Source organism: Trachypithecus francoisi, unplaced genomic scaffold (assembly GCF_009764315.1).
Source record: "Trachypithecus francoisi isolate TF-2019V2 unplaced genomic scaffold, Tfra_2.0 Lachesis_group1, whole genome shotgun sequence".
Lineage (NCBI taxonomy): Eukaryota > Metazoa > Chordata > Mammalia > Primates > Cercopithecidae > Trachypithecus > Trachypithecus francoisi.
In genome coordinates, this window is record NW_022681454.1 from 57198670 (window position 1) to 57214514 (window position 15845).

At 39.9% G+C, this 15845-nt stretch overlaps 1 protein-coding gene and 1 long non-coding RNA gene across 4 annotated transcripts in view; one reads left to right on the forward strand and one right to left on the reverse strand.

The window, feature by feature from the left end:
* Positions 1-2993: 2993 nt before the first annotated feature.
* Positions 2994-7600, reverse strand: LOC117085456. 2 transcript variants are annotated; one of them, XR_004437962.1, is made up of 4 exons: positions 7560-7600; positions 6917-6976; positions 6637-6730; positions 2994-3468 (listed from the first exon to the last, which is right to left on the reverse strand). It is a non-coding gene; the product is annotated as an uncharacterized LOC117085456 (long non-coding RNA). The 2 variants fall into 2 exon arrangements; XR_004437961.1 differs by lacking the exon at positions 7560-7600 and having other exon boundaries at positions 6637-7553.
* A 51-nt stretch (positions 7601-7651) lies between these two features.
* Positions 7652-15845, forward strand: part of NUP54 (nucleoporin 54) — a 36604-nt gene continuing 28410 nt past the window's right edge. For both annotated transcript variants that reach the window (XM_033214385.1, XM_033214386.1), the window contains exons 1-3: positions 7652-7854; positions 11363-11446; positions 11543-11689. In XM_033214385.1, coding sequence (XP_033070276.1) covers positions 7788-7854; positions 11363-11446; positions 11543-11689 — 298 coding nt within the window. In that variant the 5' untranslated portion in view covers positions 7652-7787. The remainder of the gene's footprint in view (positions 7855-11362; positions 11447-11542; positions 11690-15845) is intronic.

Below are 15845 nucleotides of genomic sequence, written 5' to 3' on the forward strand. Positions count from 1 at the left end.
TGCCAACCCTAGCCCCTGGCAACCACCATCATCTTTCGGTCTTTGTAGATTTGCCTTCTCCAGACATTTTATTTAATTATACAGTATGTGGTATTTGGATCCTGGCTTCTTTCTACATTATACCTAAAAATGTGTTCAACTAATTTCATTAAGCACCCACTTTATGCTAGGTACTTTGAATATAAACTAGGCTACTGGTTTAAAAGAGATCTGTGGATCTTATGGTCTAGTGTGGAAAACAGTTACCAAATAATCATACAGATAAAATGTAAAATTTCAACTGAGTTTAATGTTTTGGGAACATGACTAGGAGCTGGAGTTAATTAAGCAAAGCAAGGTCTTTCAGACAAAGGGAACAGGACATGCTCAAGGGCAAGAGGAAAAGCGTTTACTACAAGTGACTGAGAAAATGGCCGCAGTTCAGACAGGGATGAATGATGGGAAATAAGGTTGGAGAAAAAGGCAGAGGCCCAATCATGTTGAGTCTCATTAAACCATATTAAAGATTTGGGTATTTTGGTATGTCTTAAGACCAATAGGGAGCTATTGTGTTTTCAATTGGGTTGTGGGAGGAAGGTGGGCAAGTCTGTTTAGAAAGGCCCATTCTAGCTGCAAGATGAAGACTACAATTGAAGAGAATCAACATGGATGCAGGGAGATCAATTAGGAGCTGTTGTGCTAGGTCTCCATTGGCATGCAAGATGGGTCTTCTGGGTCATCAGCTGTCATACACCACCCTTCAGGGTGAATCCACAAAGCTACATAGCATGGGCTAAGGAATGAGCGTCATTGGAGGAAATACAAATTTACAGGGCCAGGAAAAAAAGAAGGTACCATCCTCATGTTATCCCATGGAGAGGTGAGCCAAGGCCCACAATGCTGTTTGGTTTCAGAAGAGCACGTCCTCCTCCTAGTCTCCCTTTCTATAGGGCAAGCTTGAAGAAGAAGTCTCGTCAATGGGGGAATACACAAGATGCTGAGCAACAGGCAGTTGGATTTGGAGTGCCAGTGGTTTACAGTTGTCTGGAAATGCCAGCTGTCCATGGAATGTTAAAAATCTCCACTTCTGTGATGAAGAAGGCACCAGTCCCATGGGAACCTGAGCTTGGGTGCAGCCTTTTCCCTAGGAGGAAACCCCAGCCACAGCTAACTCATTCTGCAGGCAACCAAGAATGAACTGCCAAGGTCACAGAGAGTCTTGTTCATTGTGTGACGGGGGCTGCTGCAGTAGTCTAGGTGGGGTTTGGTAAACTTCTCTAAAGGGCCATACAGAAAATAGTTTTGCTTTGCAAGCCAGGTGCCCTGTCACAAACTATTCAATTCTGCTCTTGCAGCATGAAAGCAACTGTAGACAATGCATAAATGATGTCTCTATGTTCCAAAAAAAGTGTATTTTACAAAAACCGGCAGTGGGCTGGATTTGGCCCCTGTATCTCAGGCTCCCTTGAAGACTCTCTGCTCTCTTCTTAATAATAGTGCTCAGCTACAACCTCTTCTCACTTGATACTCTCTCCCTGACAATCCCATTTACTTCCCAGACTTCAGTTACAACCCAAACACAGGTTAGGTTTTGTTCTGAATTGTGCATTTTTCATGTAATTTTTTTTTTCAACTCCAAGGGTGAACACTCCACATGTAATTTATCTTTGAGGTCTTTCTTTTCACAACACAGGTTGGGCTGTGTTTGGGTTGTAAATGAAGTCTGGGAAGTAAATGGGTTTTACTCTTCAGCTTCAGCCTCACATATCCAGATACCTGCTGGATATCCTTAGCCAGGTTGCCTCAAATGCAGTAAGTATAGGAACTCATTTTTCTTTTCTTCCCAAATTCCCATTACTAGAAAATGGCATCACAATCGTATCTCACTGTACAGCCAGAAATCAGGGACTCAAGCTAGACTCCTCCTTTCCCTCCCCTCCACATATAATCAATTAAGCAATCACCCATCAGTCTTCATTCCTGCTGTCCTCACCTGCATATCTACACTCTCACTAGGACTCCTGCAATAATCTCTATTAGCGTTACTTAGGTTTTGTGTGTGTGTGTTTTGTTTTTTGAGACGGAGTCTGTCATCAGGCTGCAGCAGCACAATCTCAGCTCACTGCAACCTCCGCCTCCCGAGTTCAAGCGATTCTCCTACCTCAGCCTCCCAAGTAGCTGGGACTACAGGCGCATGCCACCATGCCCGGCTAATTTTTTGTTTTTTTAGTAGAGATGGGGTTTCACCATATTAGCCAGCATTACTTAGTTTTTTAAATAAGTAACCCTTTTACATTTTCAGAATGCATAAAACGGGTTTATGGTAAAAGTCTTCCTCCACCCATTTCCTAGCCACCCAATACATCTTTCCAGATGCAACCAATTTTATTTGGTTTTTCAAATGTTTTTTTCCAGGAATACTTTGTACAAATCATGTGTATTTATATATTCTAGCCCTTTTTTAAAAACCCAAATTGTAGCATACATAGTGTTCTGAATTGTGCATTTTCCATGTAATTTTTTTTCAACTCCAAGGATGAACATTCCACATGTAATTTATCTTTGAGGTCTTTCTTTTCAGTACACAAAGGGCTTTTTTGTTCCTAGTTCATAGCGGAATAGTATTCCTTTGTATAAAAGCAACAATTTATTTAACCAAACCCTGGTTTGTTTCCAATCATTATTATAGTGTTGTAATGATTTACCTTGTATTCCATTATTTTGCCAAATCATTTATAAGATAAATTCCTAGAAGTAGCATTGCTGGGTCAAACAACATTAGTAATTTTGATAAGTACAAAGCCTTTTTATTATTGTTTGTTTTCATTTTTATTAAAGTTATACATATAAGCACATAGATTTAACAATCAAACAATTCTACAGTTGTTATTTTTAAAAAAGATAGGAAAAGCAGACACTACTCTCAGAGTGCTTGCAGGCACCTGTTTTAGCCTTTAAAAAAATTTTTTTTTTATTTTACCCCCTTGTCTCTAGATGATATGCTGCTTGGTGAATTTTGTTTCCGCGTTACCCACTGACTCCCCAACATGGAGGATGAGGGTTAGCTCTTTTCTATGCACACAAATATTCTTTTCATTCCCCCATCTTTCCAGTATAGTTATGCCATAATTTTGTCCAGCTCAATATTCAATTCACATTATTGGGATTATGTGGAAACTGCACAATTGAGCCATGTAACCTTTCAACACTTTTCCTTTCTCATCTAACATTGTTTAATTGTCCCACTGGCTTAGTTTTCATGTATTTATCACCAGTTTAACCCCAACCTTGTTGCTGATTGTCTAAATCTCTCTCAAATTGCTCATCCTTTTGAAGTAGCCTTCCCCAGAATCAGACTTGCTACAGTCTGGACTGGTTGTTCTCCAAGTCATCCTGGGGATTCCTGACATCTGTGCTGGAGCTCCGAATGTCTTCCTCTTTCAGCCTTGGTGCCATCTTGGTGGCAAACATCCTCTGGTAACTAACTGCCTACAAAATAGGAGGTGTTTTATTTTCTTAAAGGTTTTTTTTGTTTTGTTTTGTTTTGTCTAAAAATGCTGTTAGTCTCCCTTCACAGCTGATTTACAACTTGGCTGGGAATAGAACTGTAGCTGGAAACAATTTGTATTCAGAAATTCAAAGGCATTTCTTGACTGCCTTCTAGCTAGTGTTACCATTGAGAAGTCTGATGCCATTTTGATTCTTGTTTTTTTGTGTGTGACCTCTTTTACTCTCTGGAAACTTCTTTGCCATCATGGTTCTGTTATTTTGGAATGTGCCTTAGTGTGAGTCTATTTTCATTAATTGTAATGAGCATTTGGTGAACCATTTTCAAACCAGCAATGTCTTTCAATTATGATAAATTTTCTTGAATTATTTAATAATTTCCTCATCTGTGCTGCATTCTTGAATAGTCACAAGTATACTATTTTCTTTTTGAGACGTCTCACTCCGTCACCCAAGCTGGAGTGCAGTGGCGTGATCTCTGCTCACTGCAGCATCACCCTCTGGGGCTACAGGCGTCTGCCACATCTGGCTAATTTGGTCTTTTTTTTTTTTTTTTTTTTGTAGAGATAGGGTCTCTCTATATTGCCCAGGCTGGTCTCAATCTCCCCAGCTCAGCGACCCTCCTGCCCTGGCCCCCCAAAGTGTTGGGATTACAAGTATGAGCCACTGCACTTGGCCCACAAGTGTACTATTAACTTAATATCTGGTTTTCCCTCACTCAACAGTAAGTTCTCAAAGGCACAAACCATACCTTTTCTGTTTAGCGCTCAGAATAGTGCCAAGTACATAGTAGGACTCAATAAACTCTGAATGAACAAATAACAGGAATAATAGGAATAATCTTGAAAGACTTTAAAGGACAGATTTTTCTCTATACTCTTTCTGATGTGCATAATATAACAGTGTGTGTGATAGACAACTTTTTGAACTAGTCCTTTAGTTTTATTTTTTCTTCAATTTTCCATCCTTGGTCTTTTTGTTTTACTTTCTGAGAGATTTCTTCACCTTTATCTTCCAACACCTCTACTGGGTTTTTCATTTCCGGTAATAGCTTTAAAATTCCTACAGCTCTCTTTTGTTCTGCTAAGAATACCTTTCTTTGAAAATAATAACATCCTGATACTATTTCATGGTTACAATATCTCTTGCTATCTCTCTGTGGATACTTTTTTAAAGTATTTTTAAAAGACACACTTTTTAAAAGTTTCATTCTCCTTGCAGTTAGTTTCCTCCAAGCTGCTTTTGCTGCACTATTTGTTTTGATCTCTATCCTTTGTGTTAAAAGCCTTTCCTCAGCTTGGTAATCCTTGCTGGTCTACTCATATTTAAGAGTGGAACTTAAAAGCTGAATGGAAGTTCTGTGTGTCTTAGTGAGGCTTGCGAAGTGTGAGCTTTATTATAAAGCAGGATTTCTCAAACTCTGTAATAGTGATATTTGGGGCCAGGTAATTTTTTGTTTGGGGAGGAAGGGAGTCTGTCCTAGAGTATTTTGCAGCATCTTCAACTTCTACCCAATAGATGCCTGCAGGATCTTCCACTCTTAAATATGAGTAGACCAGCAAGGATTACCAAACTGAGGAAAGTCTTTAACACAAAGTATAGAGATCAAAACAAATAGCGCAGCAAAAGCAGCTTGGAGGAAACTAACTGCAAGGAGAATGAAGCTTTTAAATTAAAAGTTTGGTTGCAACAACCAAAACTGTCTGTAGACACTGCCACATGTGCCAGGGGGTGGGAGGAGTAGAAGTCAAAATTGGCACCAGTTGAGGACCACTGCTATAATGTGATGTGGCTAAATCATTTATTTAGAGATTTCTGATGTCAGATGACTGTCTTTTCTCTGACACTGGTCATTTTACCCATAGAAGATTCTCCTATACCTTCCTGGAGGGTAAAGGGTTGGCTGCCAATGCTCTGGGAGCAGTAGGGGAAGGTGTATAGGCATGCATTTCCACTCAGTCTTCCAGCATTCAGTAGGGCACTACCCACTGTCAATAATGTCTGGTGCCCCCAAGTCCAGAGACACTACTATTTTATTTTTTTTGACATTGGCGGGGGGCAGGGGAGAGTCCCCACTGTGTTGCCCAGGCTGGCTGAACTCCTGGGCTCAAGCAATTCTCCCACATCAGCTGTCCGAGTAGATGTGACTATAGGCTGGTGCCACTGTGCTTGGCAAATAATACTATTTTAATCACTGTAGAGAAGAATCCTCCATTATTTTTCTAGAGTGGGGAAGAAGCATTCACTTGGCTGCACAAGGTCAGAAGAGGATTCTGGGAGCTCTAACTGCTTCTTAAATAGACTTTCAACCAGTTCCTCTCATTTTATCTTCCCTTTACCCCAACTGATGAAGATACATGATATCTCCAATTTCTGAGCTTCTGGCAGATTCCATAAATTAATCTTTGGTTTTTCTTTCTGCTAGATTAGGGGGGTTGTTTGTTTTTTTAAGGTAAGCTAAGTACTTAACCATTAGACTATGTGCTAACTCAGGGGTGCCCAATCTTTTGGCTTCCCCAGGCCACACTGGAAGAATTGCCTTGGGCCACACATAAAATACACTAACACTAACAATAGCTGATGAGCTTTAAAAAAAATCACCAAAAAACCTCACAATGTTTCAATACAGTTTACGAATTTGTTTTGGGCTGCATTGAAAGCCATCCTGAGCCACGAGCCACATGTGGCCTGTGGGCCACAGGCTGGACAAGCTGGTGGTAAATCAAAGCTCCTTAACATGCTAAGGAAGGTCTTACAAGATCTGGTTTCCACCTCTCTGTCATTCATTCATTATTTATTTCCCCCTGTCATATGCCAGACACGTGTGCAGGGCATGGAACAAGAGGGACACGGTTCTTGCATTTATGGAATATATATTATTGTGAGTAAAAATTAGATTGATAAATTATCTGTGACAAACAGTGAAAGAAAGCAGTGCATTGGGTATGAAAGCATACTTAGTTTGCAGGAGTCAGACACTGGTCACCATTCACCAACTTGCCCAAGCCAGAAAGCAGGAAGTTGTCCTTGAATCCTTACTCCCCACGTCCAAATACTTCAAGTCTTATATATGCTATTTCTTAAGTATCTCTCAAATTTATTCTCATAATTCCACTGCCAGATATAATCCAAGTCATCATCATCTCTTACCTGTGCAACTACAACAGACTCCTAAAAGTTCTACCTTCCTGAGGCATGCTGGCTCCTTCCAATCCATTCTCCTCATGGCAGCCAGAGGGATCTTCTAAAAATAAAATTCTAGTCATACTAGTCCTCTGCCTAAAACCCCTTAAAGGTTTGCCATTACCCTCAAGAAATAGTCTGAAATCCTTACCATAATTTACAAGGCAATATAATATAATGGTAATTTTTACAAATTGGGACTCTTGAGTGGAGAAACATGAGTTCAAAACTAGACTCCAGAACCTACCTGCAAGGTGACTTTGGGCAAGCTGCTTAACAACTCCAAACCTCAATCCTCTCACCTCACCTGCAAAATATAGTTACAGAATCTCCTCTATTGAGTTATTCTGAGGATTAAATGATATTACAAGTAAGATGGAGGGGGACCACTCTTCCCCTCTTTTTCAGTGCTCTCCTTAGAGCTGTGGTTAGGAGTACTGACTCTGGAAACAGCCTGACCCTCTGGTACCTGTTTCCTCTTTTATAAACTGGGGATAGCAGGAACCAACCTCACAAGATAGCTGAGGATTACATTATGTAAAATGTCTAGAAGAGTGCCTGGCACAGAGTAAACGCAACGTGTTTGCTACAGTTCCATTCTCTTTCATTTCTTCCAACGTGCACCCTCTTTACTTCTTCTGCTCCGCCTACTCATCCTTCAGCACTGGGTTCAAATACCACCTCCTCGTAGGTGGTGGTGGGTTCTCAAACCCAGCCCAGCTGCCAGACCTCCCAGGTCCACTCTTTGATGGGGCAGCAACTTCAACCCTACCACATGCAAATTCTAGCTGTCTACCGCGTATCCCTACATCTTTCCCAAAGAACCTCCCTACGGCAGTTTTTAAAGGACTCCCAGGAGGCACACCCTCGCCAGCGTCCCAGCATTTTACCTTAACAGTGATGCCCCACATCTTGTGAACCCCACCGGAAGTGAGCCGGCTGGGGGCGTTCCCTCACAACCACCCGGCTCCTACGCCCTTGGCGCCTTCCGGCCTCTTAGGCGAGGCCAGAAAGGAGGCGGAACTTGGTGATCTGACTGGCGGTTTCCCGGCCGGACTGAGAAGAGGAGCGCGCAGCGCGTCGCAGGAGTAATCTCCTTGGTCTCCTGCTCTCGCGACATGGCCTTCAATTTTGGGGCTCCCTCGGGCACCTCCGGTACCGCTGCAGCCACCGCGGCCCCCGCGGGTGAGTGATCCCCCTGGACCTTCACCCGGGAAGGAGGGGAAGGGTCTGGTCCGCCCCCTCTGTCCGAGACTCTCCGATCTGGGTATCCTGGGATCTCCCGCCGACGCGGAGACTTTAGAGGCATTGGGAAAGGGCGGGCGGCCGCAAAGTGGGCCGAGGCGGCTCCCGAGGAGGCCGCGGGGGTACTCGAGGTCCCACTAGAAGCTCGCGCGCCGCGCGTGAGTTTCCACAGGGCCCTGGCTTCAGCGGTTCGCTTCCCGCCACCGGGGAGTCCTACTCAGAGAAATTGGAGGTTGCTCCCCTCTCACCTTCCCCGAGAGCCTCCCTCCCTCCCCTCTGCACCTCAGCCTCCCGGATAGGCGGGAACGCTTGCGTGGTTCCCGCTGCCAGCGAGGATAGGGCTGGGGATCCACTGGCACTGCCCATTGACTCCCTTAGTTCCAGCCCCGGCCCCTTGTGGTCCTCGCTATGGGGCTTATCCGTCGTGCTTCTTCCATCTGCCCCACCCCACTCCCACTCTGCTTTCTTAAACTGGAGCAAAACCAGGTTTGTTCACTTCTGTGAAACCTCCTGCTGATTCTTGTAATCCTTACCTTGCTTTCTTTTCTTTTTCCCTCTCCCCCTTTTTAAAATTTTGTTTCTTTGCCTACACGCCTATCAGGATTTGGTGGGCTTGAGACTGCCAACTCCACCGCCAGTGGGTTTAATTTTGGGGGTTTCGGATTAACTGCTAATCCTGCAGTGAACTTTAATATTGGGAATTTCGGTGTTTCTTCTACCTCGGCGACTCCGTTCAATTTTGGTAACAGTCTGGCAAGTGCAGGTAGATACTGCGGGTTGTATGTGTAACGAGTGTTGGGAGCTGGAGTCCAAGAATATTGTGGTACCTGGAGTTTGGGAAGGAACTGTTACTTGTTTAATAAGGAAAGGAAATTTGTTTCCTTATCTCAAATCAAAAATATTTGTATCAAGTTTTTAGTGCCTTAAAAGATGTGGTTTAGGAAAGTTTTGCAAGTTATATTCCTTTATTAAATGTGCACTTATCTTCCAAATGATAAGCATTTGGATTATAATTTTGAATAGAATGTATCTATAAAATTATTAGGTAAGACTTCCAAAGTATAAACTCACCACCAGTCAAGCCCATCCTGGGATTCTTGGACTCCTGCAGTCATTTTTCATTTTTTTGCATCTTTCATTGAGATTTCATTTTATTGTCCTTCTGTTTCCAAAGAGAAACAAGTCTTATACGAACAGCAGTAACCTGTTTTGTTTTTTAACTTGTGTTATAATAATAATGTATTTCTTTGGTCAACTCAGCAGATTAGGATACTATAAGATATGTAATTTCTATAAGATATGTAATTATAGAAAGAATCCCCAATTCTTTTCTGGAATTTTGGGAAAAGCTCAAAGAGAGCAGTTTAATTTTATGGCATATAGCCCCGAATTCTAAAAGGTAGGCTAGATGTCTTTGCATTCAAAAAGATAATTATGAGGATTTTCTTATGCATGTGGGTTGTTTGAAGCTCATTAAAAATTTTGCAAGACGCAGTAGTGATATTATGTATGCATTTAAAATAGGTTTATGTGTACTTTACATAGTGACACTGTAGAAAAAAAATCTTGTTCTTCAGCTGCTCGTATATGAATTTATCGTCCATAGTCTCTTACATTATGCCTCTTATGCCCGTGCCAATTATATGCATTTGATAAACATTATTTACTCCCTAAACTTTACTTGGGAAGTTTGGTATTTTATTCATTCACTTGTTACTGCAATGTGATTATCACCCTAGCATCTGAGTTGAAAACAGAAGAATATTTGAAAACTTCAAAGACGAGATGATCCATTTTAATTAAGATGTGTTCGAAGTGATCACATATCACTGTCCTTTGATGTGTTTGCTTTTCCTTGTTTGCTTAAAATTGGCACTGGGTAAAACAGAAATCTTACTTTGAAATTTGTGTTTCCGAATAAAGCCACCCAGCTCATAATTCAGCAACAGTAAATAAACTTGTTGGTGTTTGCTTGATTTTATGTTCATTTGGAGTTATCACTGTTAAGTTTTGAGTTACGATAATGTAACATGTTTTAACTACTTTTGTATGTGTTAACCTTCAGCAGAGGGCTGATAGATGTTCTTGTTTACTTTTTATTTTGTATACTTGTAGACCTGCTATTACTAAAACATTTTTGATGTTGTGGAGCATGATGAGAAATTGACTAGTGTTTATTGTGTAGCCAATTCAGATGATATCATAGTTATTCTGTGGAAGTGAAAAGTAATAAAAAGCGATTACAACAGTGCTTAGTACTTTAGGTGATTTTTATGAAAATGTTTACAGTTTGCAGTACTGCAATAGAACCTACAAGTAAATAGAGTATTTAGTTGTGCCTGCATGCAACATGCAGCTTACTCGAGTAGTTTTCCAAATCAGAATGAGGTGATTAATATAAAATGGTTGCATTTTTTTCTTCTTGTATTTTCTGTATTGCAATATTGATGAATCTGTGTTGTATACCAGAAATAAATGAAATTGAAGGTAGATTCCAAAAAACCTGCAATATAATTCGACACTAATGGTTCAAACATTTGTCTTGAAAGGCTTTTTGATACCCTTGGTAATCAGCTGAAGACTGACAATAAGTTACAAAAATAATAAAACAATTTTAGATTGGCTAGCATTCCATTTATCTGTCAAATCTCTTCCTTCAAGAAACACATTCTTGTTGTATGGAGGTAAGTGTATTGGTGTGCTTCCTTTGAAAAGTTACTTAGTCTTGACAGAGACTTTATATATAACTCTTGACACAGTTAATCTTGACATAAATTCACCAAAACCAAGGTTGCAAACTGGCAACGAGTCTGCTAATGTGATATGTTTGGCACGCTATTTTCAAAACATTTGAATTCCTTGCAAAAAAAAAAGTAGTTGAATTAGGGTTTAAAAACCCATACATTTTACATAGAAAATCCAGATTTCCTGTTTCTCTTGGGGTAAAAAATGGGAATATGTGACACTACTAAACTACGTTTCTTGTATCTGCTGGAATTTAGGAACTGCTGATCTAAAGCTATTCATTTTAAACAGTTCCACCTGTCAGTAAACACATAGTCTACTTTAGTCTTTACTGTTATCAGTCTAAATCTTCTAGCCATATGAATTTGCAGCATATCCTCTCAAAGTACATACATAGTTGTTTTAGAATTGTGGCAATAGGCTTAATGTGTTTTCTCATCTGTAACTGTTAACCACCCCTTTAATTGAAGGGTATATATTACATTGTGATATTTCTATTTTAAATGCTTAGTTCATTTCTTGTAACATTTTGACTTCTCGATTGGTAGTATAGTTTTCTAAAAAATTGATCTTGGAAGTAGAGAAAGGAAAAAGTAGATCAATATATTTTGATTTTATATGTAGCAATTACTTATAATTTTAAAAAGTTGCCTTTATATATACAAAAGATTCTTCCTTTCTATGTTTGTTCTTTTTTAATTAGGTGGGTTTGGAGGATTTGGGACAACATCTACAACTGCAGGTTCTGCATTCAGCTTTTCTGCCCCCACTAACACAGGCACTACTGGTAAGAGGCCATCTTAAGTCATTTGTAGAAGTAAATGAAGTAGAGGTGGTTTTTTTTTTTTTTTTAACTTACGAAGTTCCAATTTTTCATTCAAAGGACTCTTCGGTGGTACTCAGAACAAAGGTTTTGGATTTGGTACTGGTTTTGGCACAACAACGGGAACTAATACTGGTTTAGGTACCGGTTTGGGAACTGGACTGGGATTTGGAGGATTTAATACACAACAGCAGCAACAACAAACTAGTAAGTATGAGGTTTTCAGCTTCAAATAAAAAACTGTGACAATGCTAGCTGACATTATTGAGTGCATTCAAAATACTTCAGTGGACTTTTTATAAGAATTGTTTATATGTTCCAAAAGATTTGGAATGTTGCTTTTCATGTTTATATATGATAGCAGCTGGGGAGAACTCTGATTGGCACAGTTAGGATTATAAAGTTCCTGTGTTTAGGATCATTCCATTTAAATTTTTGTTGTTAAAAATAGCAAATAGAGAAACCGCACAAAAGTACAGCTTAATAAATTATATATAAGTTTACAAAGGTTAACAGCCTTGTAACCACTGCCCATGTCAGGAGATGGTCCCTGGCCAGCTAGTTCAGAAGCCTACCACGTTTCCCTCCCAATCGCTTCCCCATCAGAGGACCTGCAGTCTTGGCTTTTATGGTGATCGTTTCCTTACTTTATAGTGTTGTCATTCAAGTATGTAAACAGTATTTAGTTTTGCCTGTCTTAAATCTCTATAGGCTCTTCTTTTATCTCTCTTTTTAATTTATTTTTATTTTTATTTTGGAGACAGAGTCTCGCTCTGTCGCCCAGGCTGGAGTGCAGTGGCACGATCTCGGCTCACTGCAACCTCCACCTCCCATGTTCAAGCGATTCTTCTGCCTCAACCTCCTGAGTATCTGGGACTACAGGCCCAGCTAATTTTTGTATTTTTAGTAGAGATGGAGTTTCACCATATTGGCCAGGCTGGTCCTGAACTCCTGATCTCGCAGTCTCCCCGCCTTGGCCTCCCAAAGTGCTGGGATTACAGGCGTGTGCCACTGTGCCCGGCCTCTCTTTTTTTATTTTTTAATTTGTTGAAAAAAACAGATCGTTTATCCTAGAGAGTTTTTTAGTCAAGACTTTTCTGATTGCACGCCTATGGTATAGTTTAACACATTCCTTTGTTCTCTGTATTTCTTGATGATTGGGTTAGATCTGGGGCATACATATATATATTTTGTTGTTTTGTTGTTTGTTTGCGAGACTATTTCATAGGCATATTTTTTATCAGAAGACATATAGTATCTTTTTTTTGAGTGATCAGCCATTACCATTGAGCCATTGGTGATCATTATCTAGATCCATTAATTCATTGGGGGTTACAGATAGTGCCATTTCACCTGGATTCATTTATTTGTTGAAATACTTCTATGAGGAGAAACTTGACTTTATCTGTTTGGTTGATTCTCTTTATTACTGGTTTTCAGAATAAGCAGTTGGTGGTCTAGCATTCTCCAAAGATTACCATTTTTTTTTTTTAATGTCAGAAACTGCAGCCTTTAAACTAGTTGCTATTTTTTAATCCATTGCAGTTACCATTCTTATTGATGCTTAAATTGTTACATCTTTGGCCAGTGCAAGCCTTTTCAAGTTGGCTCCCAAGTCCCTTTGACACAGTCTGGTTATTAGTCTTTGATGGCTTCCTTACTAACCATCCATACTAGCTGGTATGGCAGTAGGTTCCAGGGGTTGTTCTGTATGGATTAACTTATCCTCACAAGAACCCTGTGAAATAATACTTTTATTATCCCCATTTTATGGGTGAAGAGAGGAAAGTGAGAGATTGTGAATTACCTGTATACCTCTGAATTTACAGGGACAGAAATTCAACTACTCCTTCTAGTGCTGTTTTCACTTTTCCAATCTGATGCCTCTTAAAATTACTTTTGTTTCATTTTTCTTAAGTAACTTGATTGACTAGTTAAAATTCATCCTACTCAGTCATTGAAGATTAGTTATTAACTTATTAAACATGAATTTCAAGGATTGCCTAACAGTAGGATGAAGATAATAGAATAGCATTCTCAGAACTATTCTTTCAATTATTACAGTCATTAATCTTTTCTACAATCCTGCAAAAATACAAAATTCGATGAAATATTTAAGTGGTTAAGGAAAGGACAGCAAAAATGAAGTGTTTCCTTTGTTTCTTGAAATAGTCTCTCCAACTATGAGTAACTTTAGTTCCATTTAGTTTTGTTAGGAAAATGGGGATTTGAATCTGGTGCTGTTTTAAAAATGGAAGGGGCTCATTTTGTTATGTAATAGCCATTTATTGTATGTGTTGTATGTCAGGCATTGGGTGTACAAGGTTGAAGACCACAATCCCTGCTCATAGTCAAGGAGATTCTAGGGTATCCACACAGAGGAAATAACATGGCATGGTTTATGGCAGAGTATAATGCATTTGGGACCAGTAACTAGATCAGTGCAGTTTTAATGCATAAATGACCTCAGGGTCAGTGGTGAGAGTTAGAGAGATAGATATGAATTGGATTATTAGCGTACCCTATATGTTTTACTAAGCTGTCTTTTAAGCAATTCTAAACCATTATAGGATTTAAGCTAGACAGGAAAATAATCAGATTTTTACAAGTATCTCTTAGAGAAATACAAAGATAGATTATAGGTGGGTTGGAATGGAGGCAGAGATATGAGTTCTGAAGCTGTTGCCAAAATCTAAGCAAGAAATAGTGAAGACCTGAATTAAGGCAGTGACAGTTAAGAGGGGAGAGAAAAAACAGGATGTGAATTTGAGAGAGATTTAACTTGCAGAATCAATAAAAGCGAATGACTGGATAAAGGCATCTTGGGCTTCTGGATGGCATAACTGAAGGATCCCTTGCTCTTCATTAAGATCCAGAATACTAAAGCAAGAGCAGATGTTTGTGAGTAATGAGTTTGAGGAGTCCCCTGGGTAATTGTATATATTTATGAAAGCCATCAGAACATAAGTAGTATTTAAAGTGGTAGATATGGATGATGTCATTTAGGAGACCTGATTCCAGAGTAAGAGGAGAATACTAAAACAAAACTCTTAGAAACACTGACACTTAAATGCCGCCATCTGCTACCCCCAAGCCAAGTAGGTTATTGACCATAAAATACTGAGCAGCATTGTTAGGATCACTGCTTGTCCTATCTCATTACAGAGATGCCCGTCCATGTATTCCTCATACTCCTTAGCTCCCTTTTACTAATCACAGCTATACTTATCTCAGTTGGCAATACTTGTGAATCAAGGGGAAAAGTTACATTTAGCTTTTCTGACAACTGCCAAAAGTCCTTTCCAAGCCAAAGCATTGATTATATAGGATCCTTCAAAAGACTGTTGGCTCTTTCGACAACTGATACTTCCTGCTCTGTTAACTCTTTCTATCTTCACTATTCTAACTAGCTTAGATTCCATGGCCTTCCATTTTCTATATCTCTTGCCAATATGCCAAACTTCCTTGTTTTTGTCACATTGGCCTGAAAAAACCCCAAGCCTTTATAAGCCCAACTGTCTATCTAGAGAGTGCTTGAGAAAAATCACACGTTATGGAAGAGGGGATAATCTCTCTCTAAATTCTTGATCACCAACCTCAGGTCTCAATGTTGCCTGGTAATCCTGTGAAATTTCTACTTTCAGCTTATTCTCCCGCTTTCTATAGCAGTAATTTTAAACCTTTATTCTCTTCAAATCTCAAATTTATCTGTTCTTACTTTTAGCAGATGGCCTTGACTGCTGCTTCAAAGACAAAATAGGGCTGAGCACAGTGGCTCACGTCTGTGATCCCAGCATTTTGGGAGGCTGAGGTGGGCGGATCACCTGAGGTCAGAGACCAGCCTGGCCAACGTGGTGAAACCCATCTTCACTAAAAATACAAAAATTAGCCAGACATGATAGTGAACACTTGTAGTCCCAGTTACTTGGGAGGCTGAGACAACGAAAATTGCTTGAAACCCGGTAGGCAGAGGTTGCAGTGAGCTGAGATTGTGTCACTGAACCTCCAACTTGGGTGACAGAGCAAGACTCTGTCTCACGAAAAAAAAAACACAAAAAAAACCAAAGAGAAAATAGAATTCCTTATTGCAATTCCTTCACCTTCCCTCCACCAAATCTATTTCTTTTTCTCCCTCTATCCGTATTTTCCTCTTTTTACCTTACTCGGGATCTCATAATCTCCTGCCTTCTCAGGGTGCGTGTGCTGTTGATTATTCTAGCTGCACTCCCTCCCCTAGTCTTCACCTTCTCATCTACATATAAATAACTAAAGTTTATTTTTTCTTGAAACATTAATAACAACAAAAAAACTACTTTAATCTCACATTCACTTCAGCTACCACTCTCCTCACCGTCACAAACTA